Below are 27,955 nucleotides of genomic sequence, written 5' to 3'. Positions count from 1 at the left end.
TAAACATGCATGAATAAAATTATGATAACGAATTTTCACATTTTATAGAATGATCGAAGCGAAGATTTGTACTACATTTTAAAAAAAAAAATCATTGAAAATTACTTTAAAATATAAGAAATTATTGGTTATATTTAGCCACTTAAATATTCAACGATAATTTTGGCAGTGTAGAAAGAGATGCCACAGCCGCCCACACAGCGGTGAAAATAGCTAAAGACTGCGGAGCAATGCGACGCCGGCAATCTGAAATGTCAGCCGCTTGTGGTTGTGGTTCACTAGATTCCTTCAAACTGAACCCAAAACAAAAAAAAAAAAAAAAAAAAAAAAGATTAATTTATAAATATTTGGAATTTATTTTGTTAGCACTTTTCTTTTTATTTGGTTGAGATGTCAATTTTCAAATTATCATCCTTATATCTTGCAAATAAATAAAAACTTCATCGTTCCCTTGACAATAATAAATAAGCTAAATAAAAAACATTAAACTAACTCTTCTTCATCTTTATATACTTTATTTAATCTCAACTCTGTTTGTGTGGCTTCATTTGATGTGGTACCGTGCTCATTTTCCATCATGTTGATTAATATAACATTTATCGTGTGATAAATTTTCATAACATTAATGTATGATATAACTTATAAGTGAAATATAATTGTACGGAGATGAGAAAGGAAAACATCTATATTTTTGGGAGGATAATTAGGATGTTGGATGGATGGATGGATTAGGTGATCAGTGATTAAACCCAAAAATAATTTGGTTATTAGAATGAGTGAAAAAGGAAGAAGGAGGGTACCTTGGGAAAGAGGAAGGGCAAAAAGTAATGACATAATTGGCTGAGACACACGTGAAAGTGCTGGTACCGTCATCAAAAGCGTAACTGTAAGCCAAGGGGCAATGATTCTTGAAATATTTGGAGTAATTACTGGGCTTGCAAGTGTTCGGATTTGCATAAACCCCACTACAACAATATTCCGCTTTCCCAAACGCCACACACCCGCTTCTACACGCCACGCTTCGGTTCCCCCCACCCATCACCACCCGCAGCTCCCCTGGACATTCTTCGTTCAAATCCTCAATGCAACCCGTCGTCGTACAGTTCCCCGATTTTCCACCCACCGCTACGATCTGCATCGCGATGTTGTACCCATCCACGAGGCTGACGTCGTAGAAATCGAAGCCGCCACCTCCGTTAAGGGTGAATTCGGCGAGTGTGGCGGGTGGGGTAGCGCAGGCGCCGCCACACTCTACGGAGCCGGAGCCGCAGTCGGCGGTGGCGCAGGAGAAGCGGCCGGAGGAGGGGTCGGTGGAGCAGTAGGTTCGAGCCCAAATGCGGCCGGACCAAGAGGTGGGGACGGAGAGGAGGGAGGAGGCGGAGGGGAGGAGGGAGAAGCCGGTGGTGGAGAGAGGGGCGGTTCCGGCGCCGGATAAAATGGCGGGCCAAATGGTGTGAGTGCAGTTGTTTTGGAGTGTGATGGTTGCAGAATAAGAGAGAAAGTGGAAGAAGAGAGAGAATGATAAGAAGAAGAAATGAATGGAAGCCATAGCTAAGCCAAATGTGAAGAAACTGAGCTTCAAATGAACTTCAAAAACGACTCCAAATGCTATTGTTTCTGTTAGGCGCTGTTTAAAAGAAGCCAAGATATCCCATATTCATTATTCCATTAAAAAATTAACAATAAATAAACTTTTACATTCTCCAAATTAATTAATTAATTGTATATAATATTTGAATTTTAAATCATAAAATATAAAATCCTTAATTCATTTCTATTTGATATTGAAAGTTAAAATAAATTAATAAATTCTTATATTGTAATATTGTATTCAATATATTCATGAGAGTTTTTCTTTAACAAAAAAACAATAATTAAACACAAAACTCACAATTAAATAGTGTGAAATCCTTGTTAAAATTTTGAAACTATTTTTACACATACCAATAGAAGATTAAATGCCTTATAGAAAATATTATATTTTAATTTTCTACTATATTTAAGATTGATTCTTATTTAATTCCAACAATTTTATTTAAAATAATCTATCATTAAATTCTATTAGTCTATTTCTAGAGTACCATCAAAATAATCAAATAATCACAAAATTAGATGATTTTAATTTCTTTTCTTTTACAAAAGAATGTAATTTAGCAAAAAAAAAAAACCTCACTACATTCAAGATGCAACCATATTATATGTTCCTCGTTTCTCTTTGTAATAATATTTTTTTCTAGAAGGGTCACATAAGACCTATCTAGTAGGGTTTTATTTCATGAATCCATTTTTTTTTAAAATTATTTTGTTTTAATATAAAAACTCAAATTTATTTTCTTAACTTACATTTATTGCAGTTAAATTTGACCATTTCAGTTTTTTAGAAAAATTAATTATTGTTGTATCCTCCATTCTACCATTGTTACTATATGAGTACGTAGAGAGAAGATAAAGTATAAAAGTAATATTATGGTATATTCGATTTACAAGAGTTGGTGGGTTGGTGACATGTGCAGATGGTGAAATTCTGCCTTATGAGTACCTCACCACATGCACTATATTCTTGTCTCTTTAACTTTGCATTCTTCTGCTTGTATGAATGTACAAAAAAGTTTAATATTTAATAGACCTGTTTACCTTTCTAATCTTTTTCGATCATTGTAAATACAACTCAAATAGTAATAAATACTGTTCAACTTATATATTTATCGAAGTAACGTTATTTTTTTAATTTATACTCTGTATGTTTATCAAGTAACTAAATCTTTTTCCTCTATTTGGTCTACATCTTAGAACTTTAAACTCTAAACCAAGCTTACTAACTTAGACATTTACCTTATGTTTATTAACTTCATTTACTGAGTCAAACACATGTAAGATTTTAAAATTGTATGATGGAATTGGAAAAGAGAAACGAATTACAAGAATAAAAGATAATTAAAGAAAATGTCACGTAATCAACTAAAATAAAGTAAATTAAGTAAAGTTGTTCTTCCATTTCATTTAGGATATATGTTTGATTTAACTTTTCAAGTATTTAATTTTAAAGATCATCTAGAAAGAAAAAAAAGTTGTGTTTTACAATTACCCAAAATATAGTTTTTTTTGCATTTACAACATAAGTTAGTTTAGAATAAACACTTCGAAAACAATTTTTACAAAAATAGTTTTTTTTAGTGTTTAATGGTTAATCTTCCAAATGTTCTTAAAAGCCATCTAAGACTTTTTCACTATGTTTTCTTAGTTACCATTGTTCATTGACCTCTTATAACCATCTGTCATACCGACCAACTTTGAGGTGACTAACCCTTGTAATTTTAAATTACTAATTCATAGACTTCTATCGTCTTCCTTTATAAAAATTTGACATTTATATAATATAACACGTTTGAGAAAGATGGATTTGAATTGGACACCATGCGACACAAATAGTATTGACACTTTATCCCAAGTGGGTTTCCGTGTTAGAGTTTTGCAATGGAATAATATAACGAGTGAGAAGACTTGATATTACCTTTTTGTTGATCAACTATTCAAAGTCAACACACTTTAACATTAATTTCCCTCCATCGTTATTATTATTATTATTGTGTATGTTTACACAAACCACACATAGAAAAGAGAGATTTGAGAGAAGTTCAAGTAGCTTTAGCCTTTAGCTAGAGATGGGTCGTTCCAATTGGAGTTTGAAAATGCTTTTCATTCTGTCAGAGACGTTGTTATTGATAGTTACCACCACAGTTAGCCAGCCACAATTTTTCCATCACAAATGTTCCAATAACATAGGTAACTACACCAACACCAGTCCATTCAAGAAAAATCTAGACACCGTTCTTGCATCCATCTCCACCAATTCCCAGGTCGACAAAGGTTTCTATGCCATCGAAGGAGAAGAACCAAACAGAGCCACTGCAATGGCGCTCTGCCGGGGTCCTGTTCCACCGGAAAATTGTACAATTTGTGTGAAAGACGCAACCCGTATGATTTCTCAAACATGTCCTAACCAAAAGGAAGCAGCAGGATGGTACCATGATTGTCAAATTCTTTACTCAAACAAAACTATTCAAGGTGTAGGAGATACTTCTGCCAGGATACTTTATTTCAACACTGGAAAAGCCTCAGACCCGATTGAGTTTAATCAGGCACTTGGGGAGTTGTTGAATGGTTTGAGAGAGAAGCTAAATGAAAAAGGGACTCCAACTCTCAAGTCTTAATATGGAGTAAAAAAGGTCCCAAACAGTAATATAGATATAGACTTATATGGGCTGCTTGATTGTTTTCCTGATTTGAGTTCATCGGATTGTGATAAATGCCTCACCCAGCTTCAATCTATTCTTCCTGCTTGTTGTAATGCAAGTTTAGGGGCTAGATTGATGGCAGGTAGTTGCCAACTCAACTATGAGATCGTCCCTATTTATGCCGCTATACTTCCACCTCCCATCGCGCCTCTGCCGCCGCCTGATGTTCCCTTCTCTTTTATGCCTCCAACACAAACTCCAGGTTTTCTTTTCCTACTATTTATGCTTTTGTTTCGTCATTTTTTGGTATCTTCTAATTAGAATTAGAACTGTTTCCTTTGTATGCATTGAGATTGTATTTCTTTCCTTTTGCCTCTCTTTAAAATAACATCATAATATAATTGGTATTTATTTCTACATAGCAAACATTCATCATCTTTTCCAATCAAAAGTCATCCAAACCAACGGTTCTTTTGTTTTCTTCTAATACAAAACAGAAAACAAAACATAACCAATGAATCAACTTGAGTTTTTTCAATTTATCTATTGCACTCATGTCGTAACTTCCCTTCATAATTTCAAACATCATCAAATAATATGATACTTCATTATTCATCGAGCAATACTGGAGTGTAGCGTAGACTACAAATCCATCTTCATGAAGAAAAGAAAATCATTAACCTTATTTTAAAATAAAAAATTTGGTCACGTAAGAAGAAAAGTATGAAAAAAGTTTTCCTACTACTTTTCATGTCACTAAGACGGCTTGAAAAAAACATAAGACAGAATTTAATTAACGAAGCTATAGTTTGATTATTTTGCAGGAGTAGTAATTGGCGATAATAATAACAACAACAACAACACAGAAAGAATTGTCAAAATTGTTGTTTCTTCTACAGTTTCTGTTTTCATTGTAATCTTCCTTATCCTCATTTTGTTTTTGAGAAAGAGGAAAAGAAAACAACAGCTCAAAAGGACATTTCAAACATCTCATCAATGTAAGTTCTTCCTTTTCCCATCCTTTTACTAACTACTAATTCTCGATTTAAAGATGATTTCAAATAATGAACTTGAAAATTAAGTATGATTGTACATGAGAATGTTATCGATAATATATGTAAATAAATCATTTTCAATTTTAATTCGTAAAAATTAATTATGAAAAGTACTCTACAAAATTATAATTGATCAATTAATAAACAATTAAATTCAATTTAAAGTTTTGGAGAAAATTAATTGTTTAACAATTAAATAATAATATTGATTAAATTATTAATTACCAAGTATAAGTATTTGTAGTATGAGTTCTTTATAATTAAAGATACATGAATTAGATAATTTAGTGAGATTAATTTTATGAGTTTATTTCATTATGATGTATTAATTCATCAATGATAAAATAATTATACTTGTTAAAAAATAAATTCACATTATATTAATAATAATAATAAATTAACTAGTTACAAATATAATTAATAGATAATTTAAGATAGTATTAGACGAATTAAGTGACAATAATTTAAGTTTTTGTATTTTGTATTTAAATCATAATTTATCATAATTATATAACATTAAATTTACAAGTTTTTAAATCTTAAAATATTTCATTTTTCTCCTAAACTTTCAACCAAATTTAGAATCTTTAATATAATGCATATGTCTCTCTCTCTCTCCCTCTTCGCAGCCACAAATGAAATGATCAGCATCGAGATGTTGCAATATGATTTCGAGACTATTAAGTTGGGAACAAATGGATTCTCAAGTGAAAATAAGATTGGACAGGGTGGATTTGGAGCAGTTTATAAGGTAATTTAATTAGTAAATAATAGTATGTTAAGTAAAGTGCAATCTACTACTGTAATTATTCTAAAATAATGATAATAATTATGTAAAGATTTGAATTTATAAATGTACTATAAAAAAAATAAAAAAATCAGGGTAAGCTTCCAAGTGGACAAGAAATAGCGGTGAAAAGACTTGCAAAAGATTCACAACAAGGAGATGTGGAATTTAGAAACGAAGTATTGTTGGTAGCAAAACTTCGTCATAGAAACTTGGTTAGGCTACTTGGATTTTGCATGCAAAACTACGAAAGGCTTCTCATTTATGAGTTCGTACCAAATGCCAGCCTTGACCACTTCATTTTTGGTAATTTTTCATTACCTTTTTTTCCCCTTTAATTTCTTTGGATATACGTTCGCATATTATATATTATTATGCATCGTTAATTGTATATTATCGATGGTGCGTAGATTTTCACAATGACGGAGTTCTTTTAGATTGGGAAACACGATATTAAATTATAAATGGCATTGCTCGAGGACTTCTTTATCTTCATGAAGATTCTCGTCTCTTAATCATTCATCGCGATCTCAAAGCTAGCAATATTTTGTTGGATGAGAAGATGAATTCAAAGATTGCAGATTTCGGTACAGCAAGAATGTTTGAAATAGATGAGACTCATTGCAATACAAATAGAATTGTGGGAACTTAGTAAGTGAAGAACTCATACTTGTTTTTTCTTTACACTTTAATCAAATAATAATCTTTTATATCATTATTCTTTTTTAGCGGATATATGGCTCCAGAGTATGCATTGGATAAACAATTTTCAGTGAAATCAGACGTATTTAGCTTTGGTGTTTTGATTCTTGAAATTATTAGTGGTTGGAAAAATATTTGTTTCCGCAATGGAAAAAAAGTTGAATACCTCTCTAGCTTTGTGAGTATATATATACCAATTCATAAATAAAAATCTAACTTATATAATATTTTCAAGAAATAAAATTGATATATTTTTTTAATTTTGCAGGCGTGGAAAAATTGGAGGGCAGGAACGTCCATAAATGTGGTAGATCCAAAACTATAGAACAGTTTTACTTTTGAAATGATGAGATGCATTCACATTGGACTATTGTGTGTTCAAGAAAATGCAGTAGATCGACCGACAATGTCTTCGGTGGTTTCGATGCCGAGTAGTTTCTCTCTCACTCTCTCCGTGCCCTCCGAACCGGCATTCTTTATGCACAGTAATATTGAAGAATCTAACAGTGTGGTAAAACCAAATGGTGGTCATATGAAAAGCACATCTCTTGAGCCATCACTCAATGAAGTTTCAATTACTGAGCTCCGACCTCGCTAGATTGGTGCTTTAAGATTTTGGAAAGTATATGATCAAATTGTAGGTGCAACGAGTAACAAATACAAAGCTTGCCGATACGACCACATGATGACCCAATTACAGGCCGCAATAATGGACTGGGCCGAAACTGAAGTCCAGCTCGTAAAGTTTAAGATCTGGCCCAGTTGTAACCCATTTTATGGAACGTTCGGTCGGCCCTACGCCCGCTAATCTTATATAACAATTAGATTTAGAATATTTAAGTATGATAAGATTTTGTAAATATAGTAAAATTTGTCAATGATACGTTATATTTAAAATTTTTCACAAATGTTATTATATACTTAATTATTATTTCTAAAATTGATATCTATTGTAATTAAGAGGAGAAAATAATTTTGTTGAAAATCCTTTAAAAAAGTATAGTTTCATTAGCGGAAAAAATTGAAAATATTTTTGAGAAGGTTCCTTTTTCTATATTAGTTTGTATGTGAGGTATAAATTTGACTCTTTTGATCTTTTAGCCGGCGATGTAAAAGGATAAAGGTAAATCTACTCAGACAACAACAATATTATAATGTCATTTGATTTTCAACAAATATTTGAGTAATAAAAAAGAAACAATGTGAAATAAGTAGAACATGTCTGATGGGCACGTTATAGACAATTTTGATAGGTAATAGTTATGAAGTATTTTCTTTTAGTTTAATAGTGAGATGAAATTCAATCCATCAATATTTAGGATGGTAATGTACATTTTATCCATTAAGTTATATTGGATTTTACATACATAAATTATTTAGAAGCATATATATTAAATCTTTCGCTTCTAAAGAGGATAATCAATATCGTAATTAAATAACGAATTATACCCGTTTTTTTTTATTATTTATTTTGATTGAAACTAAGAAATTTCCCAGAAGTAAAATTGAACGATAGGAAATATGGGGTCAAATGTTAGGAAGAATTGGATGTTGGAAAAAGAAGAATACAAGAAGGAAAATTCTTGTGGGCAATGCCAATAACAACCAAATCAAGTCCATAGGATTTGCTCTTATTTCACTTCCAAAGATATATAGTTTATATACACACTTGTTCCCTTGAAATGTGAAGCTACAAAGAGAGGACAAGTGATAAAAAATTATTGCTTTTATCATATGTGAAGTGGGGGCTAAGCTAACAAAGATAAGGACTAAGACAATTATAAAATTCATATTCATCTTTTATCATAGGTTTATCCCAAACATTGTAATGAAATTTGGAAGGGTACTGTATTGAATCTACCATATCAAGATGTGATGTATTATTAATATTATGTGATGTTCAAAATATTGGTAGTGTTAGATACAACTTTTATTTAATTTGGTTTTGAATTTACTTATAGCAACTCAACCGTTTTCGTTTTTGCTTTTTCTATAAGAAAAACAACGAAAGAGTACTATAAATGATTATCTTTAGTCAAATTTGTACCATGACACTAAAAAGAGTGAGTGAGTTGTTTGATAGATAAGGAAATCTCACACTCTCGCTTTGGCTCATTACACAAAAGAACGTGCGTTATAACTTAAGAATCAAATGAAATATTAAATTTTTGTAGATGAAAGCTTCCTCAAAATGCGCTGTACCAATCTGAAAAGTACAGTGGCAAAAACACCCGAACACAGTGAAATATGAAGGGACCATAATGTCTTTAACCCAATTTTGGCTTCAAATCATACCACATGACTTGTTTCTTTGTCTTCGATTTATTATTGCTGGTGATGGTGGGGTTTATATACCCCTTTTTGGGCTCCAATTTTCCTCAATAATATCCTTTTATGTGAACTTATCATTTCTTTATTGTATAGTTTCTATATGTGGTCAAATGAGATTGCTACACGTTAATTGACTCGACTTAGCAAGACTTCCTTTTTATTAATTGACTAGACCTAGCAAGATTTACTTTTTATTTTACTTTTTAAAAAGATAATTAGGTAAAAGAAAAATAGTCGATATCAACGATTCAAAAATATTTGAAAAGCTCCAAAATCATTAAATGGAAATAATTAAATTTGGGTCTATTAAACAAAAATAAAATTTTGCAATAATAATTTTAACGATTTTGTTATGTTTAAAAATATTTCTTTAATCTAGATTAATAACTAACAATAAACTCAAATACTCTTGTGAATACTTTAAAATTGTGTGTGTGTGTGTGTGTGTATATATATATAGTGGACCGTTGGCTTTTGTTTAAAAAAGTGATAAAAAGAAAAGAAACAAATTGGCAAAAGGCAAATAACAATAATTACTTGACATGTACATCCAAAGTAATAAAGTTAATAAAGTGATTATATAAATTTAATAGTGATGAAGCTTGATTGAAATGATTGTTTTGCAAGAAAGAGGTTGTCCTAATATTTTACTTGGTTAAATCACTAGTTTAGAAAAGCAGTTGTCATATTTATCTTGGATCAAATTACTATTTATTTGTAAAATGTAATATAAATGAAAAACATATAAACACTAGTTCATTGTCACATATATGAAAACCAAAGTGACAATAGCTTAAGAAAAGAACAAAAATGTCACATATATGAAAACCAAAGTGACAATATGTGAATGTTCATCCGTATTGGAACTAAATTAGCATAGATAATCTAAATATAGCTAAGTGAATAATAGACTAATAAGTCCTCTAAAGTCAAACTGAATATTAATCGGTGAATAATATACATGAATTATCGTCCTAAGGATCAATAATTCGTGTCCACTTATTATGTCGTGTGTGATGGATAATACAACACAACCCAACCAGGGGATTTGGACGACCAAATCAAAGTAAAGAATTTGGAAGCATTTCATATTAGCTTTCAAAATTGAACGGCGGGGATGAATTTTTAGAAAGGGAAAACGATGATGTTTTCGCTTTCAGATGAGGTTCGGTTCGTTAAAATCATTTTCAGACAGACTGGTTTTTTCCGTTGGACAGCTGCATCCTTTCATCAAGCTGATGCAGCTGGCCAATGATACAATCTAATTCTATATATAGACAAGATGAAAAAGAGACAAGGAGGAGAAGAAGAAGAAGAAAAGGGTATATGATCATTTGAAATCAAACCATGGAGGAACCTGTAAATTTTGTCTCCATGACAGGCAGATGAAGGATAAAAAGAAGCAAGCAACCAACTTTCACTAATTATTACATTACTTTTTGAACAATTGTGGATGAAAAATGAATCTAATACATACAGTCGAACGAAAATAATGTGTAAAAATGGAAAAAATTTCAACTTGTGGAAGAAATTAGAAACCTTGCCTGTCAATGGTGGTATCCTCTTGGACCTCTAGACTGAAACAGCTCTAGCTTATTCGCGGCCTCATGTAAGAGTCTTTCGTGTGCTTCGTCCTGCGTCAATTGAGATTGTTTTGACGCCCATTCGATCACAGGAAGTGTCTCGGCGCGAGCAAGCTCCTCTCTATCTGGCAAATGCAGGGCAATGTAACATAATAGAGTTACAGCATCAAGTTTAACACTTTGTTCCCCAAAGTACACTAGCTGGACTAAGTGTTTTGCCCCTCCTGCAGCTATAATTTCCTCGCAGTGATTGATGTGGAGGAAGTTATCTGTGCAGGCAAATTTAGTGAGAGCAATGCAAGCCTCCTTTGAGACCTCGGCCTCTCTTTCGTCAAGAAGCTTCACTAATGGGGTGATCATTCTCTTCTCAGTCGCTCGGAACGTCCTCGCCAAATGTCCAATAGATTTGACACACGGGATGAGAAGATCTGCATCTTCTTTTTCAATGATCTTCAGCAACTGTTCCACAACTGCTCTGCAAGCGGGGGATGTCGGCTTAAAAGCAGATCGTCTCAATTCAGGATCGTGCTCGGCCATGGCAGTGATCTCCATCAATGCCATTGCAGAGTTATGCCGCACTTCCTGTTCCCCCTTCTCGAGTAAAACAGCGAAACACAATAACGCTCTGGATTCCGTAATACTAAGGCAGATTGTCAAATTCCCTTTGGCAAGCTGCCAAAGGGCTCTAGCTGCCATGGCTTTCATCTTGGTTTTCGTCGCAGGGTCCTCAAGTTCCCTGCCCTTCGTGCTGGGTCCGGAATGAGCATGGTGAAGGTAAGGGGAATGATGTGGAATGATATGCTTTCCATTGCTGCTAAGGCTGTGGCCTTCGTTATGGCTTGGCTGTGGAGTTGCTGTTGTAGACGGCACCGCCCCACCAGAGAGCATGTTCATACTGTTGGTAACCACAGCGTGCATCTGATTTGGGGTTCGATTTCCCATTGGATGAAGAATCCGACTATGAAGCTGTCGATCATCATCATCCGCAGCTTTATACACATTATTCGTTTTGGCGTTATTCGCCAATACCACAGCATGGATCGAGGTGGCTTTATTGGCAGTGATATTGTATTTGCTATGTTCTTGAACAGTCTCAAACGCAAGATGACTCACAAGGGAACGGATAATATAGTGTTGTTCAAATAGATCTTGACATTTTGGGTAACTAGAAACGAGTTCTGATACAGCCCAAGCAACCACGGCCTGAACTTTCATCGGACCTTCTTTGAGAATTTTCGCAAACACCTGGCAGACACCAGCCTGAATCATGGCTTCAACATTCTCAGGGTCACGCCCCAAAAGCCTAATTGCATTTGCAGCGTTTTCTTGACCTTCAACCTTACCTTCTTTCAGCAACTTCAACAACGCCCCAACGCCGCCTTCTTCGATTATCCGTTTCCCATATCTTTCACTGTCTTTCGCCAAAGAAACCAACGACGCCGCCGCGTCAGCTCGATCTTCCGGCGACCCAGTTGAGAGAATAGCAATCTGTTCCCAGATAAGACCTAGAATGGGTTCATTGGCGGCGATTGGAGGAAGACCCAAATACTCATCGCCACGACCCTCAGCAGAAGCGGAAACTCGAAGCAACCACGAGACATCTCCGATGGAATTCTCGAGTTGGGAGCATGATTTTCGGAAGGCAGCAGCAGGGATGATTGTAAAAACACGCTTCATAAGGCCATTGCCACTGCATTTAAGCACCAGCGATAAAGCTTTATCTAAAGCTTGTTCAGTTTCTTTGATAATCCGAATCGCTGGTCGCTCGTAGAGATCGGAACTCGCTCGAGCCGCCTGACGGAGAAGAGTAGCGAGCTTTTCCGTCTTACCCTTGAGGTCGGTGCACTCCTGCTTACAACTGGTGGCCGCATCAGCCGCCTTGGTAACTTGGTCGGCCAATTGAATCGGGCGAGCCAAGATTAACTTGATCTCCGCCATAGAAGCAAAACAAAGAAAACCCAAATCAGATCGAACAACGAAAAACAAAAGGATTCAAATTTCAACCCCAAAACAGAAGAAGAAGAAGAAGAAGAAGAAACAAAAGTTCAAAGGGATTTGTTTGACGCTATGGGTGGAAGAAGAAGTAAATTGGCTAGGGCTGGCAAATGGTAGAAGAATTTGAGAAAGGTCAAACGCGGTTTTGTCTTCAATTTTTTGTTCCTTTGGTGTATTTCTTAAAGAAGACATTAAATTGATACACAATTTGGTTAATAAGTATGCAATGGGTGAATTGGATTTTAGTAAAATAGAGAGTGGAGAGGCCTTTAAGGAAAGGAAAGTGCTTTTGTGGCTTTTAAAAAGCCATTTTAGTACAAAGCAAAAGGGCAAAATAATTGAAGTGAACAGAAAATGGTGTCATGTTTTATGAGCCAATCGGGGAGGCTTATGGGTCCCTTGGGCTGCTTTTTTTCCGCCCAACCATCGTCGTTGGCTCTTAAAATCCGCCCCCATGTTCCGATCAATGTCACCTCAGCTATATTAAACACACTCACACACCTCTCTTACTTTCTTTAAAATTACCTTTTTTTTGGGGTTTTCTTTTCCTTTTTTATTGACTTGTCACTCACTCTCTTCAAATTTATGTTTGGTAGGACTGTAGTCTACCTAATTTTAACAAACCTTTCTAAATTTTGCTTAACTTACTTTCACCTTTTCTTTTCTTCTTACCTAAATTACGTGAAATCATCGTTTTGTTTTAATTATAAATGGATAAAGAAATAAAATTAGGCTATGTAAGTTTAAGTATTATATACTTCATGTGTTTCAGTTTTGCATGTAATAACTCATTATGTAATATTTTATAAGTTTTGTTTTTTTCATCTAATAATTTAAAACTTTTTAAGACTTATCCGATGTTTTTAAAGTTAGATATAAAACTAAAATTTTAGAAGTACTTATTAAACTTGTTTTAAAGTTTCAAATTTGATGGATTTTACAAAACAATATATGTTGAGTTTACTTCTGTTTTTTATTCCTAAAAAAAAATTAGTTTGTTTTTATTATTAATTAGAAATTTGAGTTTGATTGAGAATTTTCTTAAAGAATAGAAAATTCCAACCAAAGATTCGGATTTATATTTTAAATCCATTTGTCTTTTCAATTAAGTTATTTGTATTATTTGAGGTATTGTTTTGGAGGTTCAACTCCAATATATTTAAAAATTCAGTCAAATCCCACTTTTACCCTACAATGAACCGTCAACTTTGATTTCTTTTTCTTCCTTTTTCACTATTCACCACTAAACTAAAATCAAATTGCTTCCTATTTATTACAATAATCCAAGAATAAAAGAAAACCAAGTGGGGTTTTTTTTTTTTTAAAGAAAAAATAGTAGTAGTAATAATAATAATAATAACAATAAATCCTAATGGATTGGAGTTTGGAAAGAATCAAAGTCTCAAACGGAAAAGCCATCATTTCATAAAAAGTCATAACTTCGGTATTGGGCGTTACTGATTTTCCAATATTATTATTGACGTCACCATCTTGCGCATAAGAAGCATTCTTGTCTTACCTAACTATACCTCTGGGCCCCCACGCTGCTTTGTTTTTAATTCATTTGGTGAAACCCCCCCACGTGCCCACGTGTACATTGCTGCATATTTGGTATCCTTTTATGGGCCACGATTACATTCCCAAGCCCGAGACATTTTTATTGGGCCTTAGCTTGTCTTCATAGGCCCATACACTGTCCATCACACAGCGCTACACCATTCAGCCCTCAAAAACACTTTTATCAAACTTTTTTTTTTTTTCATTTTTAATTTGAAGGAATAGTTGCATTGCAAATACATTAATCATACTCAAAACATTAATAAATAACTTACAAATATAACAAAATTTAAAATTAAAAAACCTGTGCATGTCAACAATAGATCATATCACTAATAGACTTTATTGTATTTGGAATAACTCTTTATATGTTGTTTGACATTTGATTATTTATAAGAAAAAATATTGCTTTAATTTTTTTTTAGCTAGTGGGGTTAATTAATCAAAACTTTTACGTGGAGATTGGAACTAGAACTTACACAAAAACTTATATTGAAATGGCAAGTGAGGCATTGGCCACAACAAAGCTAAGAAAAGAAACAAAAACAAAGGTATGGCTATCCAAGAACGTAAATTATATTTAGAACAACAGAAGCTTTATGAGGTTAGTACCATCTAATTGTCAAAGGAAAAAAGAAATGAAAATTGGCGCAACTGCCACACACGTAAAGGGGGGGTGTTTGGTAGGAATGCAAGCTAGCAAAGGAGGGAGAAAGTTGTCCGAGAATTGCGTAGCTGATTGGATTCTGATGCTAATCACCAACCTGGCATTAGAATTATTGCTTTATGAATTATGCTTCCCCACAACCCCCCACCCCCCCCCCCCCCCCTTTTTTCTTTTTCTTTTTCTATTCTTTAACTATTTATTTAATTAAACAAAAAAAACCACTTTTAGAAAACATTAAATTAAATATTTGGGGTAATATAGACGACATTGATTTATCTGTGTCACTCATAATACTAATCTCATTAATAATGATATAAGAGAAATAAGGAGCTGGTGGAGTGGTGGTGTCGGATTTCTATTTACGATTTGGGCTTTCTTTCTTTTTCAGCCCATTTATTTCTTAACATTGTTTGATTGGGCCTTTCCTAATTTTCAACGGCCCATTTCAAGGTTGGGAGAGATTTGAATTTTCCATTAATTCAACGGCCCATTTCAAGGTCATGACATGAGTGTTACCCTTTTATCATGGAAAAGATAAAAAGTCAAGGAAATAAAACAAGAGAACCGTTACCATCAATCACTATCATAATCTCCTAACACCTCTAATAGAAAGTTGGAAATTTCTAATTTTAATTTTATGCGAAATATTCGCAATAAAAATATGTTTTTTCTCTCTCTCTAAGTAGTATTAGTTATTGATCAAAATGTTAAAGACTAGAAATTTTGTATGTCAATATTGATTTTAGACACAAAGTTAAATGAGATTTTAAATATATTTCATATCATTCGAGTTTAATTTATTAAATACAAAGTTAAAAGTTGCTAAAGTAAGATTAACTTAATAGTATTAACATAACGTTCACCTTTAGAAGTCAAAGATTCAAATATCCACCTCGTAATTAGTCATCATAGAAGTGTCTTACAAATCATGGGTTTCTAAGAATTGATATGATAGATTGTATTTTAAAAAAAAAAATTGTTATTCATGAAGATATCAATGTTTCAATTTTATTGAGAACAAACAAGCTTTCTCCCCTCCTTAAATAACCTATAAATCTTCTTATTAGAATTTTATATTTATGATAATTTTTCATATTTGTTTATGAATATTTATATGGAATATCAAGGAGATTGATTAAATATTGACTTATATAAGAAGGAATATTTTAATGTTCATATAAATTTGAAAGGAAGTAATAAAGTCTATAGGATGAGATGTAGTTGTAGACCCAAATGAACAAAGAGGAATAATTGTGCAATGAGATCAACCTTGTGGATATGTTTTGGCAAAAATTTCCACAACAAAGAGTGCCTTGCTTCTATGGCTACCCTTTAAAAAAAGAACAAATGTGAGGCTGCCCCTTTGTCAAGTTTTGAAATCTTGGGTTTGGGCTAAAAAAAGAACAAATGTGAATAGAACTAAGATTTGTAGAAACAATGATAGAGAAAGAAAAAGGCAGCAAAAATGGGTTGAAAATATAGATAGATATGGAGAAGATAAAAAGGCTGAATTATGGGTTCCCAATATACAATGATCCAAAAATAAAAACGATAATCCAATGCCTCAATTTTGCCGGGAAAGTAGGCGGAGGCGGAGGCGGAGGCGGCGACCCCACCGCGAGCTCCTCCTCCGTACTAATGGGAATTATTTTCTTCTAGAAGCCTTTTTCTCTCTCTCTCTCTCTCTCTCTCTCTCTCTCTCTCTCTCTCTCTCTTTTTCCGACGAGGAGGGTGGACCCCACTACTATACTTGGATTTCAAGCTTATGGCCTTTGAAGCTGACTGTTTTTGGTCAATATTCTATCGTTGTATTTGACACGAACACCGGCCTGTCCACATGGCTTTCTTTGGTTGGATGTTGGTTACTTCTTTTTCCGTAATCAAATCAAATTCTCTATTCTCATTCGCTATTTCCTTCACCTGTTTGGCCAACCTTATTAATTCTACTCTATCTCTTCTTCTTCTTCTATCTAGAAGCCTTTCACTTCAACATCTTCCCATTTTCTTTCCCAATAACTATATCTTTATCTACTTCTTGCGTGTATGTCGAGCTAAACTTAATCGAATACCTGATAATCCTAGGATTATGATAATCCTAGTGTTATGGTAATATGTATTTGGGGGAAAGAATATAAGATGTAGTATTATAATAGTATGTGTTTGGGGAAGGGATTATGATAATAGGGTTATAATAATATGTGTTTGGGGGGAATGATTATGATTGTAGTAATTTAAAAAATAATAATAGAATTTAGATTTGGTTATTTGGGTAGAGTAATGTAGGGTTGTAAGAAAGTAAAGATAGGATAAGATAGAGTTATTTAAGGATTATGATTATTTATCATATTCCTAGGGTCAAACACGGTTTGACCCAATTTCCTAATTCTTTCCCCCTAAAACTCCACCCCAAACACATCCTTAAAATTTATGAGTTAAATTTAACTCATTGTTCTTTTTTATTTTATGGAAATAGACATACAAACAGAATCTATAGAATTACATAAAGAAAACAATAACAAAATAAATCATTCTGGATAAAAAAGAAAGAGAGAGAGAGAGAGAAAAAAGGTTTGTCCTTCAAAGACCAAGAAAATGAGCCATAAAATTGTAGCATTGCTTTACACGAGGTGTAAATACATACCTCAAATCAAGCAATAAAGATCTAACATATTCCATATAGATGAGACTTATTTAGTTAATTTTAATCTTAAATCGAAAGGACAATTATTAATTAGACGGTGTGCAAGGAACATTGAAATAAAACCGAAGCACTAAAAAATTATTATATCTTATTTGCTCACCTAAATATTTATGACAAATCAACATCTAACCCATAATATATCCGATGGCCATGTATAGGAACTAGTGGGTCTAAGGAGGTGTTTTAAATGAAATTGCAAAGTTCAAATTTCAATCCGATAATGTCTCAATCATTTGGAAATCCACTATTATAACAGTTTTTAGGGCTTTTAGACTATTAATATTTACCAACTTTATACTAATTATCCTTTTGCTTTTGCCATCTTTGCTGCTTTTGGTGATCATTATTTAAAACGTTGATCAAAATATGCATTCGACACTATAATCAAAAGTTAGAAAACGGTATTTTCGTTTGGTGGAAAATTACAACTACAAATTAAATGAACTAACACGTTTGATTAAATAAAAAATGTATTAGGAAGAAATTTGAGAATTCGCTCCAAACAGTTTGAATGCTTTAATAAACCAAATTGAATTAGATGTTTGAAAATTTAAAGTGAGGTAATAAATGGCTATGTGTCGCTTTTCATATTGTTTACTTTTGTTCTGTTTAATGTACTTATATAGAGAGCCAAATAAAAATCGCTAGCCACGTAATTAAAAAAGAAAATACATGAGAGACGTTGCGTATTCAATATAATAGTGAATGATTATTTATAACACAAGATAAAGTTTGATCAAATCATAAAAACAAAAATTAATCCTCTTAAAATGATATAAATACAAAGCTGTGATTAATGAAATTAATTAAATTTATTCTGAAACTTTAGTAAATTATAATATTTATTTATAAACTAAGCTATGATTCAGAGAACATAGCCAAAAAAAAAAAAAAAAAAAGAAAAAAAGAAGATTTAAATGGAAGCATTGAAGGAGAGGTGGGAGAGAAGGAGAAAAACGAAAAACTGTGGTGCTTAAACAATTGAAAGATATTTCCAAAAACCGAAGTATGAACGTGAGCTTGTTTATCTTTTGTCCCCAGCTGTCGATGCAAACTCGGTTTCAAATTTCAATTTATATTCCAACAAACAGGAATTAATATTTTTTTAAAATATCCCCATTTTAGTTTATGAACCTATTGTTCAGACGAAGATAATTGGAAAAGAAAATAATAACAAAGATAGACGACGAATTAGCAGTGTGTTTGTCTGCTGATCAGCTTGCTTAATGTTTTTCTAAAACTGGAAGATTCCTAATTTTCAAAACCCATTTGCTCGTTTTTGGAAAGGTTAACTTTTTCTCCTTCTAATTTCTTTTAACGTTTCACATCAAATCGTGTTTTGATGATTGATTAAGAAATATTATTAATGATAAAAGAGAATAATTTGTTACGTTTGTCCCTTGATTAAATTTATTCCGATTTCTGATACAGTTGTTGAGAATTTTATATGCTGATGAAAATAAAACAGGGATGTGGATCAAACACAGAATTTGAATAGTAAGTTCATGTTTTAGAATCTCATTCATCATTGGTTATCCGTTTGTCGTTTTAATCAGATAAGCAAAGGAAGGAGAGAAGAAAGCAAATGAAGAACTGAACAGTGTTTTGAGTTTTTGACTTTCGTTCAATTTTATTTCGTTGAAATCGAAACTGTACATAGCCAAGAAAAACAGATACCCAAAGGAAAACTAGGAAAAGATATATGAATTTTCCTCTGTTTGATTTTAACTTGGTGATTTTGATTTTCGAGAACTAAAATTTTCTTCCTGAAGATCTGAAAGCAAATCTCTGTCCTTGTCGAGATAATCAAGAGAATGGCCGCTAGTTCAGTTCCGGTGAGTTGCAGAAAAGCTTCGATTCCTCCGCCCTCCATGAATTTTCATCTCTCTCAAATCACTTGCGCCGTTTTGATTATTTCATTATATATACAAATCAAAGCAGTGATTCCGATTCCGATTTTGACTCCGGCGCTCTATGATATGTCGCCCAAATTTTGGGTCATCATTAATTTGCTTCAAGCTTCTCACAAACTCAAATCGTTTCAGTTTCGACTTCAATCACTCAGTGAGTCAACTCGTCACCAGCACTGATCTGTCTCCCAATTCCGGCGAGTGTATCCAGTGAAACCAGAAGCCATCCGCGCAGAAGCCACAGGCCGATACCGACGGAGAAGCTTCCGATCGTAATCAGCGCGTTTCTCAGGATCAGAGAGAGTGGAATAAGCGGCGTGGATCTTCATGAAATCGGTGGCAGATGAGTCTTTCCGGTCGACGGCAGCAACGTCCGGGTGACAAAGTCTGGCAAGTCGACGGTATGCGGACTTGATCTCCTGAAAAGAAGCTCCGGTAGGGATACCAAGGACCTCGTAAAGGGAAGTGCAGGAAGGCATAGTTTGAAGGTTGAGATAAGGGGAGGCGGTGTCCTGTCTGGAGGCGTAGGCGGTGGAAGAAGCAGTGGCGGTGGAGGAGAAGGCCTGTGGAGGTCGGAATCTGACACGTGTAGGATCCCGGGGAGAGGGACGGACTGGAAGAGGTGGGAGAGTAAGAGGAGAAGAGGCAGATAGCATTTTCGATTTGTGGGAGTTGAAATTGGATGGAGAGGGGGAGGGGAGAGGATGGGGATTATATAAAAAAAAAAAAAGAATGGGGTGAAGGGGGTGAAGGAAGGAGTGGGACAGGGGTTGGGTCAGAAATTTAACCAGAGTTAAAAACAGTGAGTGGTGAGTTAAATGAAAAAAAAAAGGCTATTTTGGGTTTGAATGTGGACCCAGGCAGCAAGATGGTGACTCAGCAATTGGCTTATCCAATTTTATTGATTTTCCGTCCTTGCAGCAGCAGATGCATTTGCAGGCTGTTTTAAAATTCAAAAAGGAAAGCAAAGTCATTTTAAAATTAATATTAAATAAATAAAAATAGAAGGTTCTAAATAAGTGGATGTGAACGATGACGGTGTCCACTCTCTTCTCCATCTCCATCCACTCCTCTCTCTAATCGCTTTCTATGCAAAATCTTGGATTCATTCCCTTACTATTTTCGTTTTTATACTCCACATTTAATGTTTCATTTTATTCTTTAACTTATATTTATAAACTAAAATATTTATAAACTACCAACTAAATAATTAACCTCACTACTATATGTATCTATTTGCATTATGATAACTTATATATACAAATAATAATCTATCTTCATCTATTACATTTGTATTTCGTTACTTTTATAAATATTTTTTTATTTAATATGTTTTTTCTTGAGAAATCTAAAATTGTTTCTTAAACTTAATCTATATAAAAATTCACTTAAAATTAAATTTATCTTAAACTCTCTTAAAGTTAAGGGTGTTTATCTTCCAAAATAAGCAAACTATTTAACTCCATATAAAAAAGAAGCAATTTCATTCGGGGCTTTCCTCAACTCTCTAACTACAAGCTACCACTTGGTCTAAAATTATCTTTTGAATTATTAAAATAAAAAATTTATTATTTTCTATGAATGGTAAATATTTTGTCAATTTTGTCAATTTTTGACAATTTTTCTAAAATTAATATGTATTTAAAATATTTTATATGTAGTAAATTTACCATTAGGTGACTATCATTAATTAAATTTATTTTTAATGTCATGTTCTTTCGAATTTGTGACTCTTTGTTCCAAAATAACTTATAACAATAATAATAGTATTGATATTTTATATATATATATATCACCACCTTATTATTTTAATTCGTGTCTGTGTGTATATACATATACATAAATAAATACCTATATATTATACATATATATAAAAAATAAATAATATAGAAAAAAAGCTCATTAAGAATGCAAATAAAATCTCGTATTGGTTAGAAAAGAAAGTAATTATTGATACATAAGTTTAGACAACTATTTTCATCGATATAAGACTCTTTGAGGTAAGGTGAAACTAAAAACAAAACTACAAAGGTGATTAATCTTATACTTTATCATTTATGCGATAAGAACAAATCGTGAGTAGTGCTTGTATCCAAATGAAAAGAGAGGTGCTTTGGAATTTGGATCAAGCTTTTGTGATGAAATGGAAGCGTCAAAAGTGAAAAATATCATATACCAATATTGCCATTCAAATTTTTCTCTCGATTCTTTTGTAAATTTAATTTTTACCCACTTTCCCTGTTATTTGACTAGACAATTAAGTGTTGTAATCCTAACTTTAAGTTAGATCCTAGAATTTTTAAAATCTTTACGTTGTAATCAATTTTTGTTAATTATAAAATTAATAATTTTTTTGAGATTAATTTGAAATCAATAAAATAAAAGTAAAAAAAAAACTTTAGGGTCCATTGAATAACGTTTTTGTTTTTATATCTCATTCTTTAAAATAATATATGTGTTTATTAATCATTTTTATTTCTTGTTCCCAAAGTTTAAAGAATGTCTCTAAAAATAGTTTTTCCTAATTCTTTCTTTTATCTAATTCTATTTCCATTGTTTTTTAAAATCTTTAGTACCTAAAGGTCTTAGATTTAATTTCCAACTTTTATGACTTTTTTTATTTCTTCCCTATTTTATATTTCTTAAGTGTTTCTGTTCACACGAGATTTCAGGAGAAATTTAATTCGTGGAATCGAACTTTGTATTGATTTATGTATTGCGGATACAATCTCTAATATTTACTCCTTTGATTCTTTCTCTCGGATACAAAAAGTAAAATTTAAAACTTCGTGATCTTCGATCTTCAAGAAGTTGTAACTATAAGTCAATTCAAGCTTCAATCTTCTGGAATTCAAGGAAAGTTTGATCTTCCAAGTCTTCGATCTTTCAGAAGGTTGATTTTGAGGTTGATGATAACTTGCACGTCTTGAGAGTCTTCAGAAGTTTTTGTCTTCAATTCTTCAGAGCTTCGATTCTTCTCTTCCATCCAAGGTCCTCTCAAGATGAATGAGAAGGTCTCTATTTATAGAGAATCTCGATGGGCTTTAGGTGGGCTTGGGCCCATTTGCTTGTTGGGCGGGCTTAGGCCTGGGCCCATTTGCTTGTTGGGCGGGCTTAGGCCTGGGCCCATCTGCTTGTTGGGTTTGGGCTTGGACCCATCTGCTTGTTGGACTTGAGCTTGGACCTGTTTTCTTGACAGGCTTAGGCTCGGACCCATTTGCTCGATCGGTTTGGGCTTGGATCCATTTGCTTGGTGGGCTCGAACTCGACCCACTTATTTGCGCAAGCTCGGGTCCATTATTTCTTTGGCCCAATTTTTTTAGGGCCTTGAACTAGGTTGGGTATGAGAAAACTTGACTACCTAAATCCAATCAAATTATAATTATCTCAATTTTGCTGTGATGACGTGGCGTGATTTAATTGGTCAAAATTTCCTGTTCAACAAATGCCCCCTTTTCGAGATTTGTACACGTGTATGGGTGGATGAATCTCGAAAATGATAAGCTGAAACAAAAAATACAAGTGATCTTGTTCTTGACTTTTGCTCCAGTTAATATGTCGAATTAATCAAACTATGCGTTTGGACATAAGTTTGATTAAAAATGAAGTTTTGATACAGCCCAATATCAAATTTGTAGTGAATTTTGATTTTAATTCACAATTTATTTATTTATTTTGGAATATAGCCAAAACTTGAATGAAATTGAACATTTTCTTTTTTTACCAATGAATTTAATGGAAGAATTGAGACTTAACATTTATAAAATTGGAATATTGCCAATTCATCAAAATATGAATTTAAGTCAAAGTTTTTTTTTTTTTTTTTTTTTTGCATATTCTCTTAATTTGAATTTTTAGCGAATTGGGATAAAATTTGAAAAGTTTGCCATTTTTTTTTTTACTTCATTTCAAATCCATTTATGATTTGGGATAAAATTTAAACATTTTTTTTATAGATGAGAAAAGAAAATCGGGGGATTTTTTTTTCCAAGACTTGAGGTTTTTTTTTTTTTAAGGTTTAATTATGAAGAGGATATGGGAGGGATAAGACTTGAAATTTTTTTAACGCTTTTAAAAAAAACATGTCATTTTTTTTTCTTAATTAATCTTTAAAAAAAACAATAGAGGAGGTTTTTTTTTTTTTTATTTAATAAAGGAAAAGAATAGAGAAGGTTAGGAATTCTCTCCTATAATCTCACCTAATCTAACTATTTGTTAAGAAGATTTTTATTTAGTTTGTTGAGAAAAGATTTGATTTGCTACCTTCCATCCTTCCTTTATAAATAGGGAAGAAGCTTGCAAACAAAATTCACACCAATTCATCTTCTCTAACTTTTTTTCATTGCATATGTGTTTGATCCTCCAATTCTTTTTCTTTATTTGGGAGAGAAAAAAAAATCCGATGTGCTTCTTTTTTTTTCATGATTTGTAAGAAGAGGTGATAGATGAAAAAAAAACAGATTTTTTTTTTTCATTCAATTGGTAAGGAAGAGCACAGATGAAGAAGAAAAAGGAGACAGAGAAGAGAGAAAAAAACCCCTTTTTTAAAAAAAAAATTTTGGAGAGATTTCTTTTCTTTTCCTTTCTTTTTTCTTTTCTTATTTCTTTTTTTTTTTTCTATTTCTTTTCTTTTCTTTTCTATATATATATATATATTTTTTTTCTTTTTCATTTTTTTTTTCTTACTTCTTTTTTTTTTCAATTACTTTTTCCCCTTTTTTTTCACGTTTTCATCTTTTTTTTATTCAATATACATATATGTTTTTTTTTTTACATTTTACTCCTTTTAGTTTAGTTTTGTTTTTCTTTGTTTACTTTTATTTCATTTTCATTTTTTTTCTTCCTGTCCTTTCTTTTTTTAACTTTTTTTTTGTTTTTTTTTTGTTTTTGTTTTTTTTTTAGAAAAAGTTTTCTTTTCTCTTTTTTTTTAAATCGTTTTGTTTTAACATTTTTTTCCAAGTTTTTTTTAGTTACTTTCTTTTTAAAACTTTTTTTTTCTTTTCTTGTTTTTTTTTCTCTCTTTTTTTTTTTTTATGCGGCAGATGTAGTTCTTTTATTTATTTTTTCTTTTTTTTATCGTTTTCCTTTTCTTTTATTACCGTTTATCTTTTTCCATTTTTCTTTCCCTTTTTTTTTATTATCTTTTTCTTGTTCTTTTTTTTTTTTCATTTTTTTTTCAATTTTTTCAATTTTTTTTTCTTTTTTTATTATCTTTTTCTTTCTTTCTTTTTTTTTTCTACAATTTTGTTAAAAAGAAAATTCAACCATTTTGTCCCCATTTTTCCAAACTTTTTCTTTTGCAATTTTTTTTTTACCCCAATGTTTTTTAACAATTTTTTTTTTTTACTTACTTACCCTTCTTTTTCATAGGAGTGAAGCTAAACCTTTTTTTTTTTTCCACAAATTCTTTTTTCAAACGAGTGAAGTGTGTGGATGATGTGCTTGAACAAATTTGAGGATCGAGATGCCGCTTGAACAAATTTGAGGATGGATTGCCGCTTGAACAAATTTGAGGATGATTGTTCTATCGACTACACCGCATGGAGACGATGATGATTGTTCTATCAACTACACCGCATGGAGACGATGATGATTGTTCTATCGACTACACCGCATGGAGACGATGATGATTGTTCTATCGACTACACCGCATGGAGACGATGATGATTGTTCTATCGACTACACCGCATGGAGACGACGATGATTGTTCTATCGACTACACCGCATGGAGACGACGATGATTGTTCTATCGACTACACTGCATGGAGACGACGATGATTTTTCTATCGACTACACCGCATGGAGACGACGATGATTTTTCTATCGACTACACCGCATGGAGACGACGACGATTGTTCTATCGACTACACCGCATGGAGGCGACGACGATTGTTCTATCGACTACACCGCATGGAGACGACGACGATTGTTCTATAGACGATGATGATTTATCGAGTGTGCCGCATTGAAGATGGAGTTGATGATGATTTCGCTGCGCTGCCTTGAAGATGAAGATGATGATGGTTTCGATGATGGTTTCGCTGCACTGCTTTGAAGATGAAGATGATGATGAAGATCCTCTCGGCAACATATGTGAGATGAAGATGATGATGAAGATCCTCTCGGCTGCAACATATGTGAGATGAAGATGATGATGAAGATCCTCTCGGCTGCAACATATGTGAGATGAAGATGATGATGAAGATCCTCTCGGCTGCAACATTTGTGAGATGAAGATGATGATGAAGATCCTCTCGGCTGCAACATTTGTGAGATGAAGATGATGATGAAGATCCTCTCGACTGCAACATTTGTGAGATGAAGATGATGATGAAGATTCTCTCGGCTGCAACATTTGTGAGATGAAGATGATGATGAAGATCCTCTCGGCTGCAACATATGTGAGATGAAGATGATGATGAAGATCCTCTCAGCTGCAACATATGTGAGAAGATGAACATGATGATGAAGATCCTCTCGACTGCAACATATGTGAGAAGATGAAAATGATGGTGAAGATCCTCTCGGCTGCAACATGAGATGATGATCCTCTCGACTGCAACATATGTGAGAAGATGAAAATGATGATGATGATCCTCTCGGTTGCAACATATATGAGAAGATGAAGATGATGATCCTCTCGGTTGCAACATATGTGAGAAGATGAAGATGATGATTTTTTCGACCGCAACATTTGTGAGAAGATGAAGTTGATGATTTCCTCCGCTACAACACATTGAAGATGAAGATGATGATCCTTTCTGTTGCAACACATTGAAGATGATGATGATGGTGAAGATCCTCCCAGCTGCAACATATGTGAGAAGATGAACATAATGCTGAAGATCCTCTCGGCTGCAACATATGTGAGAAGATGAAAATGATGATGAAGATCCTCTCGGCTGCAACATTTGTGAGATGAAGATGATGATGAAGATCCTCTCGGCTGCAACATTTGTGAGATGAAGATGATGATGAAGATCCTCTCGGCTGCAACATATGTGAGATGAAGATGATGATGAAGATCCTCTCGGCTGCAACATATGTGAGATGAAGATGATGATGAAGATCCTCTCGGCTGCAACATATGTGAGATGAAGATGATGATGAAGATCCTCTCGACTGCAATATATGTGAGATGAAGATGATGATGAAGATCCTCTCGGCTACAACATATGTGAGAAGATGAACATGATGATGAAGATCCTCTCGGCTGCAACATATGTGAGAAGATGAAAATGATGGTGAAGATCCTCTCGGCTACAACATATGTGAGAAGATGAAAATGAGACGATGATCCTCTCGACTGCAACATATGTGAGAAGATGAAAATGATGATGATGATCCTCTCGGCTGCAACATATATGAGAAGATGAAGATGATGATCCTCTCGGCTACAACATATGTGAGAAGATGAAGATGATGATTTTCTCGGCTGCAACATTTGTGAGAAGATGAAGTTGATGATTTCCTCCGCTACAACACATTGAAGATGAAGATGATGATCCTCTCTGTTGCAACACATTGAAGATGATGATGATGGTGAAGATCCTCCCAGCTGCAACATATGTGAGAAGATGAACATAATGATGAAGATCCTCTCGGCTGCAACATATGTGAGAAGATGAAAATGATGATGAAGATCCTCTCGACTGCAACATATGTGAGAAGAGGAAAATGATGATGAAGATCCTCTCGGCTGCAACATATGTGAGAAGATGAGAATGATGATGATGATCCTCTCGGCTGCAACATATGTGAGAAGATGAAGATGATGATTTTCTCGACTGCAAAATTTGTGAGAAGATGAAGTTGAAGATCCTATTGGTCGTAACGCATGGAAAGATCCTTGCCTGCAACACATCGAAGAGGAGTAGAGTTCGCTGGTCAACATTTTGGAGAAGAGGCGAACGCACCTTACGAAGGTAGACAATTAAACATCTTTGTTGTCACAAAAGAGGCCACCGAGGCGCTAGCTACGGTTCAAAAGAGCCTGAACGCTGCACGCGAAGAATTTAAGAACTTCAAGTGGAGGCTTTAACTTTGCCCCCTTTGCCCCCATTCTTTTTTTTTTTTTTTTTAGTTGTATTCTTGTAAATACAAGAATTTGTTGAATGGTGATGAGAATGTTCTTATTCTGGTGTGACTGCTCCTAAATTTCATTTTATACTGTTTACGCATCATTTACTATGCGCTTACATCATCACAATGAAGAATAATATTTTTTTTTTACGTGCGACTGAACTTAAAGTGAATTTTAAGCTGCCTACGTACCCTTTTTATAACATAGGGATCAAGTCATAACGTAGTTCATTTTTTTTTCTCCGCCATTCACCTTTTAAGCTCTTGTGGGCTAGAAGCACCATGCAGTTTAAGCTCTTGCGATAAGGAGCTTTGCATATTTAACAAACTTTTATTTTCAACAAGAATTT

General features: G+C 33.4%; 4 protein-coding genes and 1 pseudogene across 4 annotated transcripts; 2 read left to right on the top strand and 3 right to left on the bottom strand.

The window, feature by feature from the left end:
• Positions 1-22: 22 nt before the first annotated feature.
• On the bottom strand, positions 23-1,611 carry LOC103485135 (thaumatin-like protein 1). Its single transcript, XM_008442603.2, has 2 exons — positions 801-1,611; positions 23-293 (listed from the first exon to the last, which is right to left on the bottom strand). Exons 1-2 carry the CDS (start codon positions 1,547-1,549, stop codon positions 143-145), a joined length of 900 nt encoding a protein of 299 aa, XP_008440825.2. The 5' UTR covers positions 1,550-1,611; the 3' UTR covers positions 23-142.
• Positions 1,612-3,630: 2,019 nt separating this feature from the next.
• LOC103485134 (cysteine-rich receptor-like protein kinase 44) lies at positions 3,631-7,622 on the top strand (annotated as a pseudogene).
• LOC103485358 (cysteine-rich repeat secretory protein 38-like) lies at positions 3,663-4,211 on the top strand. Its single transcript, XM_008442906.3, has one exon. It carries the CDS (start codon positions 3,663-3,665, stop codon positions 4,209-4,211), a length of 549 nt encoding a protein of 182 aa, XP_008441128.2.
• Positions 7,623-10,420: 2,798 nt separating the features above from the next.
• On the bottom strand, positions 10,421-13,002 carry LOC103485132 (uncharacterized). Its single transcript, XM_008442602.3, has one exon. The coding sequence runs from the start codon at positions 12,629-12,631 to the stop codon at positions 10,658-10,660; it is 1,974 nt and encodes a 657-aa protein (XP_008440824.2). The 5' UTR covers positions 12,632-13,002; the 3' UTR covers positions 10,421-10,657.
• A 6,214-nt stretch (positions 13,003-19,216) lies between these two features.
• Positions 19,217-20,425, bottom strand: LOC103485131 (chaperone protein dnaJ 11, chloroplastic). The gene has a single exon (XM_008442601.3). The coding sequence runs from the start codon at positions 20,177-20,179 to the stop codon at positions 19,691-19,693; it is 489 nt and encodes a 162-aa protein (XP_008440823.2). The 5' UTR covers positions 20,180-20,425; the 3' UTR covers positions 19,217-19,690.
• Positions 20,426-27,955: the final 7,530 nt, after the last annotated feature.

Source organism: Cucumis melo, chromosome 8, assembly GCF_025177605.1.
Source record: "Cucumis melo cultivar AY chromosome 8, USDA_Cmelo_AY_1.0, whole genome shotgun sequence".
NCBI lineage: Eukaryota > Viridiplantae > Streptophyta > Magnoliopsida > Cucurbitales > Cucurbitaceae > Cucumis > Cucumis melo.
This window is presented reverse-complemented; position numbering and strand designations above follow the sequence as displayed.

Bases quoted from the DNA above. Each gene is read 5' to 3' on its own strand.
- LOC103485135 (XM_008442603.2), bottom strand. From the start codon at position 1,549: ATGGCTTCCATTCATTTCTTCTTCTTATCATTCTCTCTCTTCTTCCAC. The intron at 294-800 runs GTACCCTCCTTC...TTTTGGGTTCAG, and splicing joins TGCCCTTCCTCTTTCCCAAG to TTTGAAGGAATCTAGTGAAC.
- LOC103485358 (XM_008442906.3), top strand. From the start codon at position 3,663: ATGGGTCGTTCCAATTGGAGTTTGAAAATGCTTTTCATTCTGTCAGAG.
- LOC103485132 (XM_008442602.3), bottom strand. From the start codon at position 12,631: ATGGCGGAGATCAAGTTAATCTTGGCTCGCCCGATTCAATTGGCCGAC.
- LOC103485131 (XM_008442601.3), bottom strand. From the start codon at position 20,179: ATGCTATCTGCCTCTTCTCCTCTTACTCTCCCACCTCTTCCAGTCCGT.